This window comes from Ichthyophthirius multifiliis, assembly GCF_000220395.1.
Source record: "Ichthyophthirius multifiliis unplaced genomic scaffold scaff_1120509251038, whole genome shotgun sequence".
NCBI lineage: Eukaryota > Ciliophora > Oligohymenophorea > Hymenostomatida > Ichthyophthirius > Ichthyophthirius multifiliis.
This window is the reverse complement of record NW_004086260.1, coordinates 1-18,797: the sequence shown is the minus strand read 5'-3', so window position 1 is coordinate 18,797 and position 18,797 is coordinate 1. Positions and strand designations below refer to the sequence as shown.

Below are 18,797 nucleotides of genomic sequence, written 5' to 3'. Positions count from 1 at the left end.
AATAGTTAGAATTAATTTTCAATTAATTAATATAATTCGTAAAATTTAAATAGTTATAGTATTTAAAAAGATTAAATTTTTAAAATTTTATAAATTTAATTTTAGTAATTTGTTTAAGAAAACGAAAAATTCAATTATGTATATGATATTATTTCTAATAGTAAATCTTTAGATGACTTTTATCTTAAAATTTCAATTAATTATTATACTTAGTTGTAGAATATTTTATAATAATAATAATAAATTTCTAGTTTAAATGAGGAGATTTTTAATTATTAAAATATTGAAACTTAACTCAATTAAAAAATTGATGATATTTTATTTAGTAAATTTAATGAAAAATAAGATATAAATTCTTAAAAAGAAAAGATTGAAAAAGCATTTAATAATACATTATAAGTATATTAATTTTATAAATCAAAAAAAGTAATAATGATATATATATATATATATATATATATATTTTTAGGAAAATATTTAATTAAAGTAATAAATACTTAATTTATAAAATGATATTTCATTAAATTAATAAATTATTAATCAAAACGTAACTATAAAAACATTATCTCTATTAATTTTTATTGTTTTTTTATAAAAAAGTATAAATAGAATGAATTATAAGAGCTAAAATTATAATTTAGTTGTTTATAAAATGAATTATAATTAAATAAATAATTAATCAATAAAAATATAATTAATATTCAAAATCTTTAAGAAAAAGATAAATATAATGAAGAAATTATTAAAATTGTTTTTTAAATATTAGAATAAAAGAATTTTGAAATACAAAATATTAGGAAATATTTAAATCTACCTAATGATAAGAATGATTAATTTTATATAATTATGTAATAAATAAAATCTAAAAATGATTAATTAGTAAGTAGATTAGCTTAACTTTAAGCAGGAAATAATTAAGAATGATTTTTTTTATTTTAAGAATATTTTTATTTTCATATAAATTTTTATATAATTAACTTTTTAATTACATATTTTTTTATCAAAATATAATATTATTAAATAATTTTTTAAAAAATTATAATTAAAAATAATGTATAAATATTTATTTTGTTTTTAATTTTAAAATTTGAATATATAATAGTAATCAAAGCAAACTATTTATAAAATGTATTTAAATTTAACTTTTAAAATAAAAATAAATATTAATTATTTATAAAAAAATTAATATATAGCTATTTCATATGATCTTATAGTATATTTAAAAAGCAATAATAATATTATTTAGAAAATTAGTTCCGTTTAATTTTTGTATAATGTTTTAGTAAGAAATTAAATAATTATATTCATTTATTATTTTATAAACTTTTATTTAAAATTAAAAATATATATGCATATATTGTAGACTAAAATTATTCTTATATTTACATTCATAAGCTTAAAAATAAAAAAATAAAAAATATAAAAATCTTAAAAAGTGTTAATAAATTATATTTGTAGTAATAAATTCAATTATTATATAATCTTTTTTCTAAATTGTTATCTTAAAATGTCAGATTATTTTAATTTTAGTTATATTAATCTTGATATGATAATTAATTTTCTTCAAACTCACCAAAATAATTTGTCTTTATAAATTAAATTTTGTTACTTAATAATATTTATAGATTTAAGAATAAATAGTTTACTTATTTTTCAAATTTTCTATTATCTGAATATTGTTTATAACAGATATTCAAAAATATCCCAATTAAAAAAATCTAAGTGATAGTCCAAACTATTACTATACTTATTTAAAAACTATCCATTTATGAATTTGTTAATAAAAATTATATTTAAAAAAAAAAAATATACTAAATATACACAAAAAAAAAAAAAAAAAATTAATGTTAATTTTAAAAATATAAAATAATTTTTTGATTAAAAAAAAAGATTTTTAAAAATATATTAAGATATAATTAATTAAATTTATAAATAAATTTTTAGTATATTCTAATAAAAATTTAATTGTTTCATTTTTTTTTATTAAATAATTCTTCATATTTTTATTTATAGTAAATACCATTTATTATTTAAACTTTTATTATATATAAGTATATATTTTTTTCAATTTTTTATCCCTTTTTAAATACTTTAATAAGATTAAGATATAGATTCATCTTTTGAATTTTTAGATCTTTTTCTTCTCTTAATTATTTGTTCGCAAGAATTATTTTAACTATTAGATTAAACATTTTTTTATTTTGTTTTTTTATTTGTATTTTTTTAAGTAGTTGCTTATTTTATTGGTTCTTTTTAATTTTATTTTAAATCATTTTTTTAAAAGATTTAAATCTTCTAATAATCATAAGTTTCTGGTATTATTTATTCTTCTTATTAAATTAATTCTGTATAAATTTATTCTTTTATTGATTCAATAACTTAAAATTAAGTTTTAATTTTAAAATAAATTATTTTATATTATTCATATAGTATATTTAAAATTTACATTCTTCAATTTAATTAGATTCAATTCCTTTAGAATCTAAGAATAAAGCTAAGTTTTAGATTATTTAAAAAATAGATTTTCTTTATTTTTTCAATTTAAACATTTATTTTAAAAGAACCATTTCTAATAATTTAACATGTTAAGAAATTTCAATATGAGCTTGCAAATTTATATTAGTAAATAAATTTTTTTTAAATTAAAATTTTTAATTTCATACTTTAAGAATTATTTTCTTCATTATTGCAACTTTTTTATTAGATAGAGTCACTTTTTTAAGAAACCTAATTTAAAAAAAGTTATTATTAAGTAAATTTATTTTACTGTTTCGATCATTTTTTTTTATTGTGTTATATTATACTATGATGTATTTTATTTTAATTAATTTATTTCAAAATAAAAAAAATCAAATATTGTTATAACTTTTATAAATTATAAGAATGAAAAAAAAAAAATGATTAATTGGTTATTAGAGATTTAAAAACTATAAACTAGAAATTAAATATCATTTTAAAAATTAGATTTAATTATTATTTATTTATTTTCTTAAATAACATACAATATAGTATAATATTAATTATATTAAAATAAAGGTATAAAATAAATAAATATTATATTTTTAATTATTTTTATAATATATAAAAATATTAAATATTTATATTTTATAATTTTCATTTATTTAAATTTAAAATTGATTAATTACATATTATTTTATATTATTACATATATCTTATTTATTTTTATTATTTATGGATTATATATTATTATTGATTATTTTTAATATTATAATATTTTAGATTAATATTAAATTATTTTTAATTTATTTCGCATTATTTTAGTTTTTTTATTTATCTAAAAAAACAATAAAAAATATAATATAGAGTTAAAAAAAATGATTTTTGAGTTTCAATAAAAAAAAATTAATTAATTTTATTTTATAAAATAATATTTATGTTTTTTTTATATAAAGCAATTTCTATTACGATAGACCTGGCTAATATAAGAATTTAGACACAATACTAGCTGAACCAAATTTAACTGCAGAAATATTTTTAGACAAAAATAATATAGTATAAGAAGTTGAATATAACACTATCTCATTTATAAAATAGTAAAAACATTTTTTTTTATAAAAACAAATTAAACAAAAACAAAAATAAGCATTAAAAGGAATCCTAAATTTTTAATTGATGTTATTGATATTACTTTAAAAATACCTTAGATAAAAGAACCATAAGAAAAAAATTATAAGTAATTAAAAAAACTATAATAATACCAAATAAAAATTTACGCATATTTTAAAAAAAGATTACCTTTATTAGCATCTTAAATTCTTGGTTCATACTTTCTAAAAGATATTGAGAACTTTTATTATAATATATACGATTAAGATGAAGAAGATTTGAAGGAACTAGAAATAACTGGCCAAGAGGTATTAGGACATATTCTTTAGTTTTTAAAAACTGATTAAGATTTAGATGATACATGTGCTGGTTATTTTGCTAATATAATGAACAATATAATAACAAGTAGTGATTATTTTTTCTAATACATAGGAGATAAAAATCAAATAATTAACAATTTAATAAAAAATATAAAAAACAGAAGTGTAAGTGAGATATTAACAAAGTTAATAATAATGGTAGGAAGTAATCCTAATTAAGATTCTTATATAGTAAAGAGGGAATATATATTAAAAAAAATAGGCAAGAAATTCCAAAAAGGGGATGTTTATGAAGCCAAAAATATCGAGCATATAATATAGGAAATAATAGATAAACTAATTACTAGCGATGGAGAAAATATATGCCTTGAAACTGCTAAAAATTATATTTATTCAGAAAAGTTTCTTTCAAGGTTTTTCTAAGTTCTTGTTCAAAAAAAAGATAAAAAATAAAAAAAATATGAAGATGGTGTTTTGTGCTCTGCGGCTAATATTTTAAGTATATTGGTGACTTATTAAAATAATTAAATTAAAGAGAGAAAAATGTCCTCATCTTCTGTTTAACATTAAAATGAATAATTAGATGATAATTAATAATAAAATAATAATAAGTTAGTTTTAGTGGAGTATTTTATGAATTATATTCCAGGTTTAATAAATGATGTTTTATTGTAAAATAATGGTTAGGTTAAGAAATTATTGACTTCTTTTGGAAAGGAAATAGAAATTTTAAGTTTATAAAAGCTGAAAATCGTTGAGTTTTTTGGGCATGTATTCAAATGCGAGAATATGTAAGCAATAGAAAAGTGTGCTGAGAATGGTATTTTCGAACATATTTGTAGTTTAATGCAAAAATATCCTTAGAATAATCTTTTACATATTTAGATTGAAAAAATAATTTAAGAAGGCATAAATATATGTGTAGACGAAAAATCGGAAATCGTTTGTGAATTTCTTTTTTAAAAATTTAGTTTATTGAAATTTATTGCTGTTAATTCATAGAATTAATGCTCTTTTTTGGGATTTCTTACTAAAATTGGAAGAAAAATTGAAGGTTAGGAGAAACTTTAGAAAAATTTTGGGGATGAGGAATGGGATAATTATAAACAAAAAACCTTAGTTTTAATTAAGGAAAAAGAAGATTGTTATCTTGGAGGAGATCATGATCATGCAAGGCATAAAATTATTGATATTTAAGAAAATAGTAAAGAAAATGAATAACTTTAAAAAATTATGAACGTATTCTTCTTTTTTTTTTAAAAAAAAAATATGAGTAAAGATGCATTAAATTTTTTTATTATTATTAAAAAAATAGAAATATAGTTAATATTTTTCTTATTTTACTGGTGAAGATATTAATTAATAAAAAAAATAAGATTAATAAAATAAATAAGATGAAGAATAAAAATAATAAGAACATGTTAATGAAGGTTCTTAAAAAAAATAAAATCAAAAAAGAAAAAAAAAAGAAAAAGATTAAAATCAAAGTTTATAAAAAAGCAAAGAAACAGAAAATATAGAAGATAATAAATAAAATGAAAATTAATAAGAGATTTAAATAAATCAAGATGACTAAGAATCAAAATAAGAAGAAAACAAAGAAGAATAAAATAATTAAGAAAGATAATAATAACAATTAGAAAAAAATAAAAATTTAGTAAGCTTATTAGTAAAAAATGAAAATGATTAATAAGAATAAAATAAAATCTCGTAAATAAATATTTTATTTATATATATATTTTTATTAAAAAAAAATATAGATAAGAATATAATAAAATAGAAATTCAAACTGAATATCTTGTAAGAAAATTATCTTTTAAAAAAAATAGTTAAAATTTAGACGATTTAATAGAAGAACTTTGATAAAACAAATAAAATATAGATTTAATTTTTTTTTTTTAAAAAAAAAAAATATAATTTTACTAAAATTTTTTTTTTTTTTAAGAAATAAATAATAATTTATTTTTATATATAAATATTCTTATTTTTAAATTATATATTCTTATATTTTCTTTTAAAAATATTTTGTTATTTTATTCATTCTATTTTAAATATTTTTTTTTTTTTTTTAAATAATATATTATTAATTACTTCTGTCCTCTCTTTATTTTTTATTTCTTGATTCTCCGTCTCTTTTACTAGTTTTATCACTTGATTTTTCTCTGCTTTGTAATTTTTCTTTTTTTTCATGTTCTTTTTTATATTTTTCTACAGAACTTCTATGACTACTTTTTAAATTTTCAGTACTTTTTTTAAGAATATAACATTTTTTTATTAATAAAGGATATATATATATAAATATATACCTAGGATTTGTAATATTTTTCTTTTCCTATTCTTTTTATTTAGTAGGAGCATCAGTTAAATTTTTAAGAGAGCCTAAAAATAATTAATATCCTTCAATTCTAATGGTGAGACTTTTATAAGTTTCTTTTGAAAATTGTTTTTCAAGTTAATCCATTAAAACTTTACATTCTTAACATTAATGTTTATATTTAGGATAAATGTTCTTAATAACATTTAAAAGAGTTAATATATTTCTAACTTAGATTTCGTTTTTGGTCATTTATTAAATAACTTTAAACATTTTATCAAGAATACTTGCTGAAATATAATTTTTATATTTATCATAATCAAATTTTTCAATAATATTTTTATGAATATAAGTTTTTAAAGACTCTTATAATTTTTCAGACCCATCCAAATAATTAGAAAATGGTCTAAAAATGTCATTAATAAAATAGAAATATTGATAGCTTCCTTTTCAGTAGCACATTAAATATATGGTAAAATTTTCATAACAATTTATTTAATAGACCTAACAGAATCACTCAAAGGAGCATAGTTGATTCTTAAAAGGCATAAAAAAAATCTAGAACAATACATAGCTTCGTTTTATTCTATTACCATTCTAGGAAGAATACAACTTTAAGAAAATTAAGTAATAAAATTATCTTTTTCTATTAAAAAAAAATATATAAATAAATATATATATAAATATATATTTATTATAAAATTTATATATTTAATTTTTTTATATATATATTAATATATAATTTTATATATATTTTATTTTTTATTTTATGTTTTTAAAATTTCATTTATATTATAAATTTTACCTTTAAAGTCTATATATAATTTAGGTTTTATAGATTATATATATAATTCATATTATTCATATCTTTTTGTGTATATTTCTAATTCAGTTTCTAGTTTTTTTAAAATAGATTCTTAATCTCTTAATTCTTTTGGTTTATCTTTTTCTTTTTTATTTTTTCTTGCCATTTTTTACTTATATTGTCTTTTATTTCTGCTATTTGTACTTTGTATACTTCTTAATTTATACTAATATTTTCTAAAGAAAGCATCCAGAAAGTACAATATAATTCTGGCTTGATTATATCCCATAATCCTTTTTGTTATCTGCTTTCTATTTTTGATAATCTTATTTCTTATTCTTATCCTTCTTCTTTATTTCTGTTTCCATGTGCTCATAATTACCTATAAGCCTAGTTTAGTAGTCTAAAGAATCATACAATTCTTTGATTTCTTTAAAACATTCAGCTTATTCGCTTTCTGTCATTTAAGAAAATTACTTAAAGCCCGCTCTAGTTATTTAAAATGCTGTTTCAATTGGAATTTGATAGGTCAAAACTAGTTCTTTTAAGGCTTTTTAAGGCATTAACTAAAGATATTAAGAAAAACCTTCTGATTAAAACCTAAGGAAATAAATTAGTAAATTTAAAGAATCATTTATCATATCATAAAACATTTCCATTGTTTTAGTATCGAATTCATATGTATCCATAAATTTGGCACGTTCTTGCCCTAATAATAAAAGCATATAGAAAGCTAATGATGATTTTTCCTTTTTGTTTTCTATTTCTAAATCTATAAATTTATATGTACTTTTCCAAAAAAATTATTCTAATGCTTTTTGACTTTTCTTACATTTTTTTACCTCTTCAGTTAATCTTAAACTTTATACCTATTTTATTTTTTAATTTCTTTTTAGTTTATGTATGTTTATATTTTTACTTATAATGTTAATCCCCCTGCAAATGCTTGTAATTAATTTTCATTTAAATTTGAAGGAATTACTAATCCTGTCATTTTAGCTATGATGTCTTTGAATATATAAAGATCTATAGCTGCATTTTTATTAGGTTCGAATATATTTTTACGACTTGTTTTAAAAGCATTAAGAAAATACATAAAAATAGGAGTCTTAAAAAAAAATATATATAAATAATTTTTAATAAAAAAAGATAAGAAAATACCATATCGGCATGATAGAATTTTTTGTAAAAATTTGATATAAAAAGTGAACAATTTTTAAACCAAACTTCAATTGAGGCAGTTTTATTATCATATTTTTTTTCTTTTTTATCCACAATATGATGTATTATTAAATAAACAAAAACATCATGTGAAAGTTTAGTTCCATATTAAAATGTTCCAATAGAATCAGGAATAAGATTTTCATAATTTTACATCGTAACCCTTCTCATGATAAATCCTTGTACAACAAAAGGATTATTATGTGCTATTTTAATGATTTTTTTCGAGTACATTTTTTTATTATCATTATTTAATTTATTAAATATTTCTTTTACTTCTTTTACTATTCTTCCTTATTTATACAGTGCATAAACTAGTTCATACATTCTCTCAGATTAACATTCTAAATAATATTAAAATCTTGTCTTATAATCAAATAAAGAAAATGCATTCCAAAGTTCATTTACAGCTCCTGGATTACATTCGAATAATTAAACTCCTGGTAATAAATATTCTCCACATATTTTTTATATTTCCAATTAATAGCTATTATTTTATTTATATATAAATCTGCATATACGGCATACTTTTGCGTACAATATGGCATCTAATCCTACGTAAGCTTTAATTATTCTTAAAAAAAGAAGCATTGCTTTTACACAATTATCTATATTTTCAACTTATTTAATTTATTATTATTAAACAAGACTCGTTTAACTGTCTAAATACTTGCTCATCTTATGGGCACTTCTATTCTTAAAAATATGTCTAGAGGGTGATATTTATTAATAAAAAGGTTATATGACCCAATCAAATAAAGCTAAAAGAGAATCCAAAAGTGGTCCATGGGCTTTTAAATCAATATAAGAGGCAAAAACATTAAAAACTTCTTAGAAATGTTCCCAAGCATTCACACGCACAAGGGCTTCCAAAAACCATAATTTCTAATATGAAAGAAATTAATTTTGGAATATATTAAGTCTTTCATCTTCAAAGGCTTTTTTCTTTTCATCATCTTCACTGAATGTGAGAATTATTTTATAAGAATCTGAATAATAATTTTATGCATGTTTAAATGTGTTTGAGAATTATTCAGTTATTTTAATATCTGTGGGTTGTAGATAATTCCATACTTATTCTACTTTTATTAAATCGTATTTTATTAAATAGGCACATACGGTTATTGTATCTTGGAAATAGATAGAATTTTATTTTTGAGTTGAAAAATATTCGAGCTTTTTTCCTAATAAATTTGCTATGGAACTTTTGTTGAAATGTTATATAATTTATATATAAAGGGTATTATTTTAATTTAAGATGAAAAAATTTAATAAACATTCCAATACACGGTCTGGGTCTAAATCAAAATATCCGATTAAGTTTATTATTCCTTCATATACTTCTTAAGGTTTAAATTATTCTCTTAAATCAAATAATAGGGCTAATAATTTAGAATATCCTTCATTTTATTAACTAAAAAGATTGTATTTGGTCTATAAATAAAACATTTTGGTGTTTATTTTTCGACGTTTTCTTGCAAATAAGTCTTCATCTATCAATTTGGATGTCTTTATTTATAATTCACTTAATGTGTCTATATAAGTATGGTCGTTACTTAATCTTTCTTCTGAAAGATTTTTTAAAAATTGAAGATAGTTTTATTTTAAATCCATATATTCTTTATCTTCGATTTGCTTTTGTATACTATCTATATATAATCCTATTGTATAAAAGTATTCGTATATATATTTAAGTTCTTCTTAATCTTTTTTCTTTTTTTATTAAAATATATTATGTTAGATAAAAAAAGTATTAATTTTACTTCTTTAATTTAGTTGAAGAATTAAAATAATCTATCTTGCTATATTTTCTTTTTAAAGTAAGCAAAAAGTATAGAAAACAAAAAATCTTAAACTTCCAGATCATTATTTAATTTTCTACGCTCATTATATTCATGGAATCTTTTTTTTTTTTTTTTTAAGAAATAATAAGTTATTTTTATTTTAAAAAATGCTGTTAATTACAAATCTTTATTTTATTATGATAACTTTTATCCTTAATCTACAAATTTATATACATATATTTACTTTTATGATTCCATTTTTTAAAATATTTTATTTTTGAATTTTGTTTTTATATGTGTTTTTTTAATACAATTTTTTTTGTTTTAATTAAAATAATTATATATATCTTATTATTTATTTATCTTTTTTTACATTAGATAAATTATAAATTTATTATTTTCATTTTTAAATTTATTTGTTGAATTTCCAACATAATACTTATTATAAAGCTTTCTTTTTTATTTTTTTCTGCAATTTTTTTATTTTTTAAATTAATAAACAAACAAATATATAAATGGATAAAAACATTTATTTTTTATTAATTGAATATTTTTTAAAATAAAAAGAATTAATATAAATATATATATTAAAATATAAAAAAAAATATTTAAAAAAATATTATTTAAAAATTTTATATACGTATATATATAAAATATTGATGATATTTTTATAAAAAATATAAAATTTATTATTTCAAATTATAAAAATAATATCATATAAATATTTTTTTTTATTTTATACTAATATTTAATAATAAAATATTATATAAATTAATTTAAAAAAAATATTAAAGATTATATATAAAATAAATAATAATTTTTTTAAAGAAATGTAAATTATAAAGATAAATATTAGAATAAATAAATAAAAGTAAAACTTTATATATAAATTTATGATTAAAACATAAAAATATTAAATATTTATATATATATTATCATATGATTATTATTATTATTTATATAATTATAATATTTTTTATTTTAAAAACTTTTTTTTAAGTTTTAATATATAGTTTTCTACAATAATCTAATTAATAAATAAATAAAACATATATAAGTTCAATTTAAAAAATAAACTAATATTTAATTATATTTATACCATTGTATTTATATAATTTATCATTCTTTACTTTCATTACTATAAATAAATTTTCTTGAAAAATAAATTAATTTAAATTTAATTGTATTAAAACTATTTTATTTTAGATTAATTGAATTATAAATAATCATATAAACAAAAAAGAACAATAATTTATGAATATAATATATTTTATATTGATTCCTATATTTGTAGATTTACTTATTATAATGTTTGAGAATAAAATTTAAATATGTTTTTGACTTATATAAACACATTACTTAAAGTTGTGTTTTTAATTAAAAAACTAAATATTAATTAATTTTTATTAGGAGAAATTTATTGAATGTTAGTTTTTTACTTTAAAAATAAAATAATAATTTTTATTTTTTTAAATAGTATACGAATCCAATAGACTTAGATATAAATTATTAGTAAATAAAAATATAATTAATAAATTAAATCCGGAAATATTTTATGTAGATTATATATAAAAGGATGTGAGTAAAAAATAAGATGAAAAATATCTAAAAAGAATTTATTTACTATAATAGAGCCTTACATTTAAGATATTATTTTTGAAAGAAGGCTCAATTTTTTAAAAGAAGTTTATTTATGTTTATCTATTTTTATAGAAATTAATTAGTTAGTCTAAACTTACTTAAACCCCAAATAAATATTTCCGAATTGCATTGAATCAAGTATATTTGAATGAAATTTTCAAACAAATTTATTAATAAATAGAATTAATATTTTTTATGATAAAATTATATTTGAAAAGTATATAAAAAAAATTATAATTTTATAAATATATAAAATTCTAATTTTTACTAAAAAAAAAGAAATTGATGCTTTGTCTAAATTTTATTTCCTATATTGTACCTAACTTTTAGAAAAATATTCCAATTAACCTCTAATCTATATATAATGTTATGTATTTTAATAAGTAATAAGTAGCATATATTTATAATAGTTTAATCACTTCTTAATATGATTTAAGTTTAGATATTTATTTTAAGAAATTAAATTTAAAGTGTAACTTTTTAAATGGAAATATTACAAAGACTATTTATTATAGATTTTAAAATATTAATATTGCATCTTTTATAGTTTTTTATTTTATTTTTTAACTTTTATTTATATTTATTAAAATAAATTCTCATGATTATATAATTATTCATATTATATTTTATTATTTTTATTAAAAATAAAATAAAATTCAATATTTTTGATATGTTAAATCTTTATCTTAAATTTATATATTTTAGTTTTTAATAAAATAAATATAATTAAATATAAAAACTTTTTTCATTAAATAAATTAAAATTTAATATAATGTAATAATATTAAAAAATAAAAAAATATTCCTTTTTTAAAAAAAGCACAATTTTTTATTTTTATCAAGTTTGTTTTTTAAGAAAACAAAATATAGAAAAATAAATATTATTCATTTAAATAAATAATAGTATTTCTATCAATATTTTTTTGTTTATTGCATAATTCATTACTAGTTTATGTCTTTTGAAACCTTAAAATTATCAATTTTTTAGATTAAGGCTTTTTTTTTACAAATAGATCTTAAAATTAATGATTTTCCAAACTTTTAAATTAATAGAGAATGTATTTTTAATAATTTTCCTGGTAAAAATTTATCTTCTTTAGATTTTCCCTCAGATATATATTAAAAACTCTAATATAAATAAATTTGTTAAAAAAAAAATATGTATAAATATAAATTAATAATAATGAAATTTGAATAATTTTAAACCTTATTTATATATTCATATAAATTGACTGCTTCTTCATCATTAAGACTATTTACAAGTTCATTTTCTCTTCCTTTTATATTTGAAAATTCATTTTATACTAATAATACATACTTTTCAATAGTCTATTCATCATTACATTTCAAAGGAGGATTTTCAATAGCAATTTTAACTCTAGTTGATATATCTGAATTTTAGTTTTGTCTTAATTTATCTTATTTTTCTTTTAATATATTTTAAAATAATTATTATTGTTCTTATTCGTCTTCTTTTTTAGTTGTTTGTTTATTCATTTATTTATTTTATTTGTTTATTTTTTTATATTTATATTTTTTTTTTATTAATTTTTTTTATTTATTTATTAATATTACTTGATAAATATTTATTTATTATTTTTTAATTTATTTTTAAAATTATAGTAATAAAAAGATTAAGCATACTATTTTTATTTTGAAAAGAATAAATAAAAAAGTTTAAAAATGGAATATATAATTTGTACAATATATAGTTAAAGTATAGTATCAACAAACTATATTTATAAATTCATAATTAAAAAAAGTATATAAAATTATTAAAAAGGGTTATATATATTTTTATATTTTCAAAGAATTTTTTAAAGTTAAGCTTAATTAAAATGAAGATAATTATGTCGAATTATATTATAAAAGATAAAACTAAAAAATAAAATCAAAACTAATAATAGCTTTTATAATAACATTAATTCTAGCAATTAATACAATAATATTTTATTGTGAAAAAGATGAAAGTATTTTAGAATGTTTATAGTTTAATAATACTTTTTTCTAAGAAATAAAATTTATAATGATTACTTTAATTATTAATAGTATATTATTTATGAGTTCAATAATTTAAAGATTAAAAGTATTTATTTATTAATCTTTTATTTTATTATTTAAAAAAAGTAAAAAACTTTTACAAAATTAATTTAAAATGCCTTTACTAACAAAGAATGGATAGAAATAAAAAAAATTTTGCAGTATATAAATTAAAATATTGAAAAAAAATTAAAATAAAAAAAAATATTAAATAAAAAAGGCACCTTTTATTGAAGAGTTTATATTCAAAGTATTATTTACAGCTATAATGAATAAGTAATTTTAATAAAATTATAAAATATAAATAATAAGTCCTTTAATATTTTCCTTATGTAAATAAAAAATTAAATTTTAAATTATTTATTTATTCTAAAGTATTAAAAAAGGCCATTATTAAGCTTTTTTTTTACTAATTTTAAAAAGACCAATTTTAACTTCATTTATAATTTCAAGTATTATATTTTTTAAAAATAAAAATTTATTTATATTATAAAAAAAAAGCTGGATAAGGTGCAATGACTTTTGTTTTCGGATATTACTCTAGTTATATTTATTTAAAAACACAATCTTTATTTGCATGCTTCGCATTACATTCTTATTGTAATATTTTAGGCGCACCTAACTTTTAGTATGCTTTATAAAAAAAAAAATATGCTATTTTACATATAATTGGTATTATATCTTTTTGCTTTTCATGTTAAATTTTTCTTTGAAATTAAATATAAAAGTAGAAATTCTAAATAATTTTTTTTTTTTTAAATTTTAAATATTAATATATAATTATTCTCTATTTTTATAAAAATTATTTAATAAAAACTTAAAAATATTGATTTTTTAAATAAATAATACAAAATTTGATATAAAATATAAAATAATAAAATATATATTAAAATTTCTTATATTTAACTTTAATATTATAATACCATCATTTTTTAATAAATTAAAAAATGTAAATAAAAAATAGAAAGTAATAGGAAAAAATATATTGATAAAAATGTAGTATATTTATTAGAAAAATATAAAAAAAAATAAAAAATTGTTTTCTATATTTTATATTTAATTTAAATAATAAAATTAGAAAAAATAAAAGCAAAAAATTAAAATAATAAAAAAAATATTTTAATTAAGTTAAAAATAACTATTTTTTTTAATAAATGTAAAAAATAAATAAATTATAATTACATTTTTATTTAAAAAAAATAAAAAAATATTTATTAATAAAATTATAATAACAAATATATTAATTTATTATAATAATTTTTTATTTAATTTACAAAGAAAGAAAAATTTTTAGAAATTTAAATATAATAATTTAATGAAAAATTAGTTAAAGTATAAATAATTAAATACTATAAAGAATATTATAAAATAAATGAAACTATGAGTTCAATAAAATGTAATTGTAATAATTTTTGTTTTTTGTTTTTTTATTAAATAAATTTATTATATGATTATTATATATTTATTATTTATAATTATTCTTTATTTTTAAATAGTTTATTTATAATATACTTTATTTTTTCTTTATATAATTAATATTTTTTAAAATATAATTCATATATTTGATTTCATAAAAAAATTTATTATATAAATAATTAAAGATAATCCAATAAATATATAATTTCAATAATATGTAAATTTTAATATACATTATTATTAATTTAAATATTTTTCTGATAAATTAAATTTATTAATTTCAAAATATTAAAACATACGAATTTAAATTATATTTTTAATTTAAATAATTTCTATTTAAACAAATAATACATAATTAATAAATATTGCAAAAACAAAAGGAATTTTATAAAATTTTGTATTTATTTAATTATATACTCAAAATTTAAAATTAAGATAATAATATTAAAATCATAAATATAATATTTTTTAATTTGTTTAAAATTCCAAAATAAATTATATATTAAAATATATTAATAATTATATTTTTATAAACTTAATATTTTTTTTACGTCAATATTAATTTTATTTTGATAATGTATTAATTATATATTTTTATTTTATTTTCTTAAATATATAATAAAATAGAATTTTTTCTAATTATTAATATTATTTTTAGCTTTTTATTCCAAATAATTAATTATTTTATTATTTATATTGTATATTTAAAAATTAAAAATAATACGATTAATTTTAATTGACATTTTAATTTATATTAAATATATTGTTCTTTTATAAATTTCATTAATATTATAATATTAGACACAATAATTTTTCTAATTATAATTTAATATTTTAAAAATGGCATATTAATCAAAAAAAAAATTTTAGTGTCCTACATTTTACTAAAAATCCCTACAATATTTTCAATTATTTATCTTTAATTTGTTTCGATGACTATTTTGGTAATAATAATCAAACCATATTTTAGGTTAAATTATGTTCTATAAAACAGTAGCTGAATATTCGATTACTGGAAATGGTGGATAGATTTAAATTTGAGGAGTGATAAATATAAATAATTTAGGAAGCTAGGAAGCTGATAATGCCATTATTATATAGAATTTTATTAAAGCTATTGATTATATAAATTTATTATCCTTTTTTTTTGTATTTGTTAATAATATAAATATTATTTTTGTATAAAACATTTTATACTAAGCAATTATTTTATTATTTTTATTTCAAATATGAAATATTTAATTAAATTAAAAAAAATGCAACTTCTTTTATAATTTTAAATTAAATTTAATTTTATATATTATATATAATAATAATATAAGTAATTAAAATTATGTATTTAAAATATTATTTAAATTATTTAATAAGCATATATATTATTATATAAATAAGATATTTTATTGTATTTAATTATACTTTAAATATATTTTTTTTTATTTAAAAAAAATTATCCATATATTTAATTAAATAAAATTTATTTATTATATAATTTTTATTTTAATTTAAATTAAATTACTAATTTATTATTAAAATTTTAAATTATCTTTAACTTATTTTAATTTTTATTTATACAGGCAATAAACAAAATTTATAAAAACAAAAAAATATGTAAATATATAAATAAATTAATACTAAAGAAAATATAAGCTTTACTTATAAAAGCAAATTATTTTATATTACATAAATGTCTTTAATATTAAAAGCATTTAATAGAAACTTAAAATTTTCATTATTTTTAATATTATGGAATTAAATATAATTAATAAGTATTCAAATAGATAATATATTTTAACTTATCTTTCTAAAAAAAAAAGACACTTTTATTAGATAACTTTTGAAAATGTAATTTTATATTCAAAAAAAACCTTAATTATATTCTAGAATTTTTAAATTAAAATACTTTTTTGTGTTTTTTACTTAAATACATTTTAATTTTTACATTTTTATGCGTTTTTTTGCTTTGGCACACTGTAGATAGTAAAAGAAAAAACAAATTATAAGCAGATGGATTAATTTTTTCGATTTTTATCAAACATATTAATATTTATTATTAATTCCTTTCATATAATTAAGTTTGGATGGCATTTTTAATAAGGAATATATTGTTATTTCAATAATTATATTAATTTAATCTTTTTTAATTTAAATTTTAATATTATTAAATGAATTCGATTATTCATTAATAGAAAGTGATTATTTGGCTCAAAGTAGTAAAAATAAATATAAATGGATTTCTATATTGTTTGAAATAATAATACTTTTTATAGATAAATTTGGTAAGCTTTAGATATAATTATGGATTTAGTTTTTTTTTAATTTAATAAAGTTTTTATCTTTTTTATATGATTATCCTTTTTTCTATTTAGAAATTTAATTTTTACATAGTGAAGTTTGTACAATTTAAATAATTAATAGTGTGATTAGTATTTTATATTTAAATATTGATTTAAAAATGTCTTTTTTTTTTACTTTTCTAATAACTCTTCCTCTATCCTATTATTTGGGTTTTCTCTTATAATCAAAAATTTGTTAAAAATTAATAAATTTTGATATAAATAGTTTAAAAGTTGAAAAATTTAGTTTATACGTGCGTTCTTTAATTCCTTTGTTTAACATCGCAATAGAAGATTATATGAAAAATGGACAAGGAGTTACTTTTGAAAATGTTTACGCAAACCATTTAATGAAATGTAATTAAGAGATATGTTTTTGTTTTAAATTTAAAAATTCTCAAAACAACCAAAATATTTAATAAATTAATGGGCATAAATATCGGAAATAATTCCTTATTGAATATTTAAACAATTTATTCTAAAAATACTTAACACATAATTAAAAAGAAGGTATTCTTTTAGAAATAAGAGCTCTGTATATGAGTTTTCTTACGTAAATAGCTAATAATCCTGCTAAATCGTTTACCCAAATATTTTATATTAAATAATTTGTGAATGAAAAATCTTCGTTATAAACCCAATAAATTGTCTATATTTTACTAAATTAAACATATAATAAATTCAAAATTTTTTTCGATTAACATGAATACTAAAATTAAAGGTTGGGAATTTCCTATATAATAGAGTATGATTATTTATAATTAGAGACAAAAAAAGAAATATAAAAAGCACTATAATTAAGATAAGAGTTTTACTAATTTTTATGTAACGACTATATAAATTTAGATGACTTATAAAAATAAGGAAATAAATGTATTATTTCTAAATAGAATATTTATAAAAAAATTAATAGATTAATTGATATTAGCCCAAAACATACATAAACATAATAATTGTTGTAAATATATATTGAATATTTTGATTTTTCTAAAAGAAATAAAAAATCATTCATAAATAATTCTAAGAATGTAATGAAAAGAAATTTATAGAAATAGGATGCTCAAATAGATTTATTTTAATAAAAATCTTTTATTATTTTTATATCTTTATATAATAAACAAATCTATAAAACTAGCACATCTATCAAAAAGGTTATAGGATATGATATTGATTAAGTTATAGGATAACCTTTTATGTAATTAATCCGGATTTTAATCTAAAATCTAATTTTGTAACTTGACTCTTTGGTAGAAGAAGCAGATATGTTACCTATTTAATTAGGAGAATATTTTTATTTTATAAAAATTCTAATGGTTTCATACACCTGTAATTAAAGATGTAAATTAGATTTTATTGA

At 15.4% G+C, this 18,797-nt stretch overlaps 3 protein-coding genes across 3 annotated transcripts, besides 22 other annotated features; all 3 read right to left on the bottom strand. All coding sequences in view use genetic code 6, as the record gives it.

Moving 5' to 3' along the window:
• Positions 1–435: 435 nt before the first annotated feature.
• Positions 436–463: a microsatellite.
• Positions 464–2,190: 1,727 nt separating this feature from the next.
• Positions 2,191–2,226: a microsatellite.
• Positions 2,227–3,141: 915 nt separating this feature from the next.
• Positions 3,142–3,182: a microsatellite.
• A 2-nt stretch (positions 3,183–3,184) lies between these two features.
• Positions 3,185–3,218: a microsatellite.
• Positions 3,219–3,681: 463 nt separating this feature from the next.
• Positions 3,682–3,717: a microsatellite.
• Positions 3,718–5,245: 1,528 nt separating this feature from the next.
• Positions 5,246–5,298: a microsatellite.
• A 186-nt stretch (positions 5,299–5,484) lies between these two features.
• Positions 5,485–5,539: a microsatellite.
• A 307-nt stretch (positions 5,540–5,846) lies between these two features.
• Positions 5,847–5,898: a microsatellite.
• Positions 5,899–5,924: 26 nt separating this feature from the next.
• Positions 5,925–7,867, bottom strand: IMG5_133250 (hypothetical protein; the record flags this gene model as incomplete). The annotated part of the gene is made up of 5 exons (XM_004031927.1): positions 7,007–7,867; positions 6,584–6,847; positions 6,194–6,491; positions 5,979–6,133; positions 5,925–5,929 (listed from the first exon to the last, which is right to left on the bottom strand). The coding sequence occupies exons 1-5, from the start codon at positions 7,419–7,421 to the stop codon at positions 5,925–5,927; spliced, it is 1,137 nt and encodes a 378-aa protein (XP_004031975.1). The 5' UTR covers positions 7,422–7,867.
• Positions 6,859–6,892: a microsatellite.
• Positions 6,861–6,912: a microsatellite.
• Positions 6,885–6,958: a microsatellite.
• Positions 6,885–6,965: a microsatellite.
• Positions 6,920–6,960: a microsatellite.
• A 527-nt stretch (positions 7,868–8,394) lies between the features above and the next one.
• On the bottom strand, positions 8,395–8,775 carry IMG5_133240 (hypothetical protein; the record flags this gene model as incomplete). Its single annotated transcript, XM_004031926.1, has 1 exon — positions 8,395–8,775. One exon carries the CDS (start codon positions 8,773–8,775, stop codon positions 8,395–8,397), a length of 381 nt encoding a protein of 126 aa, XP_004031974.1.
• A 1,831-nt stretch (positions 8,776–10,606) lies between these two features.
• Positions 10,607–10,641: a microsatellite.
• A 1,211-nt stretch (positions 10,642–11,852) lies between these two features.
• Positions 11,853–11,907: a microsatellite.
• Positions 11,908–12,201: 294 nt separating this feature from the next.
• Positions 12,202–12,239: a microsatellite.
• Positions 12,240–12,467: 228 nt separating this feature from the next.
• Positions 12,468–13,148, bottom strand: IMG5_133230 (hypothetical protein; the record flags this gene model as incomplete). Its single annotated transcript, XM_004031925.1, has 2 exons — positions 12,468–12,779; positions 12,858–13,148. 2 exons carry the CDS (start codon positions 13,146–13,148, stop codon positions 12,591–12,593), a joined length of 480 nt encoding a protein of 159 aa, XP_004031973.1. The 3' UTR covers positions 12,468–12,590.
• Positions 13,140–13,218: a microsatellite.
• Positions 13,140–13,262: a microsatellite.
• Positions 13,147–13,218: a microsatellite.
• A 596-nt stretch (positions 13,263–13,858) lies between the features above and the next one.
• Positions 13,859–13,910: a microsatellite.
• A 1,246-nt stretch (positions 13,911–15,156) lies between these two features.
• Positions 15,157–15,210: a microsatellite.
• Positions 15,173–15,212: a microsatellite.
• Between the last annotated feature and the right edge of the window lie 3,585 nt (positions 15,213–18,797).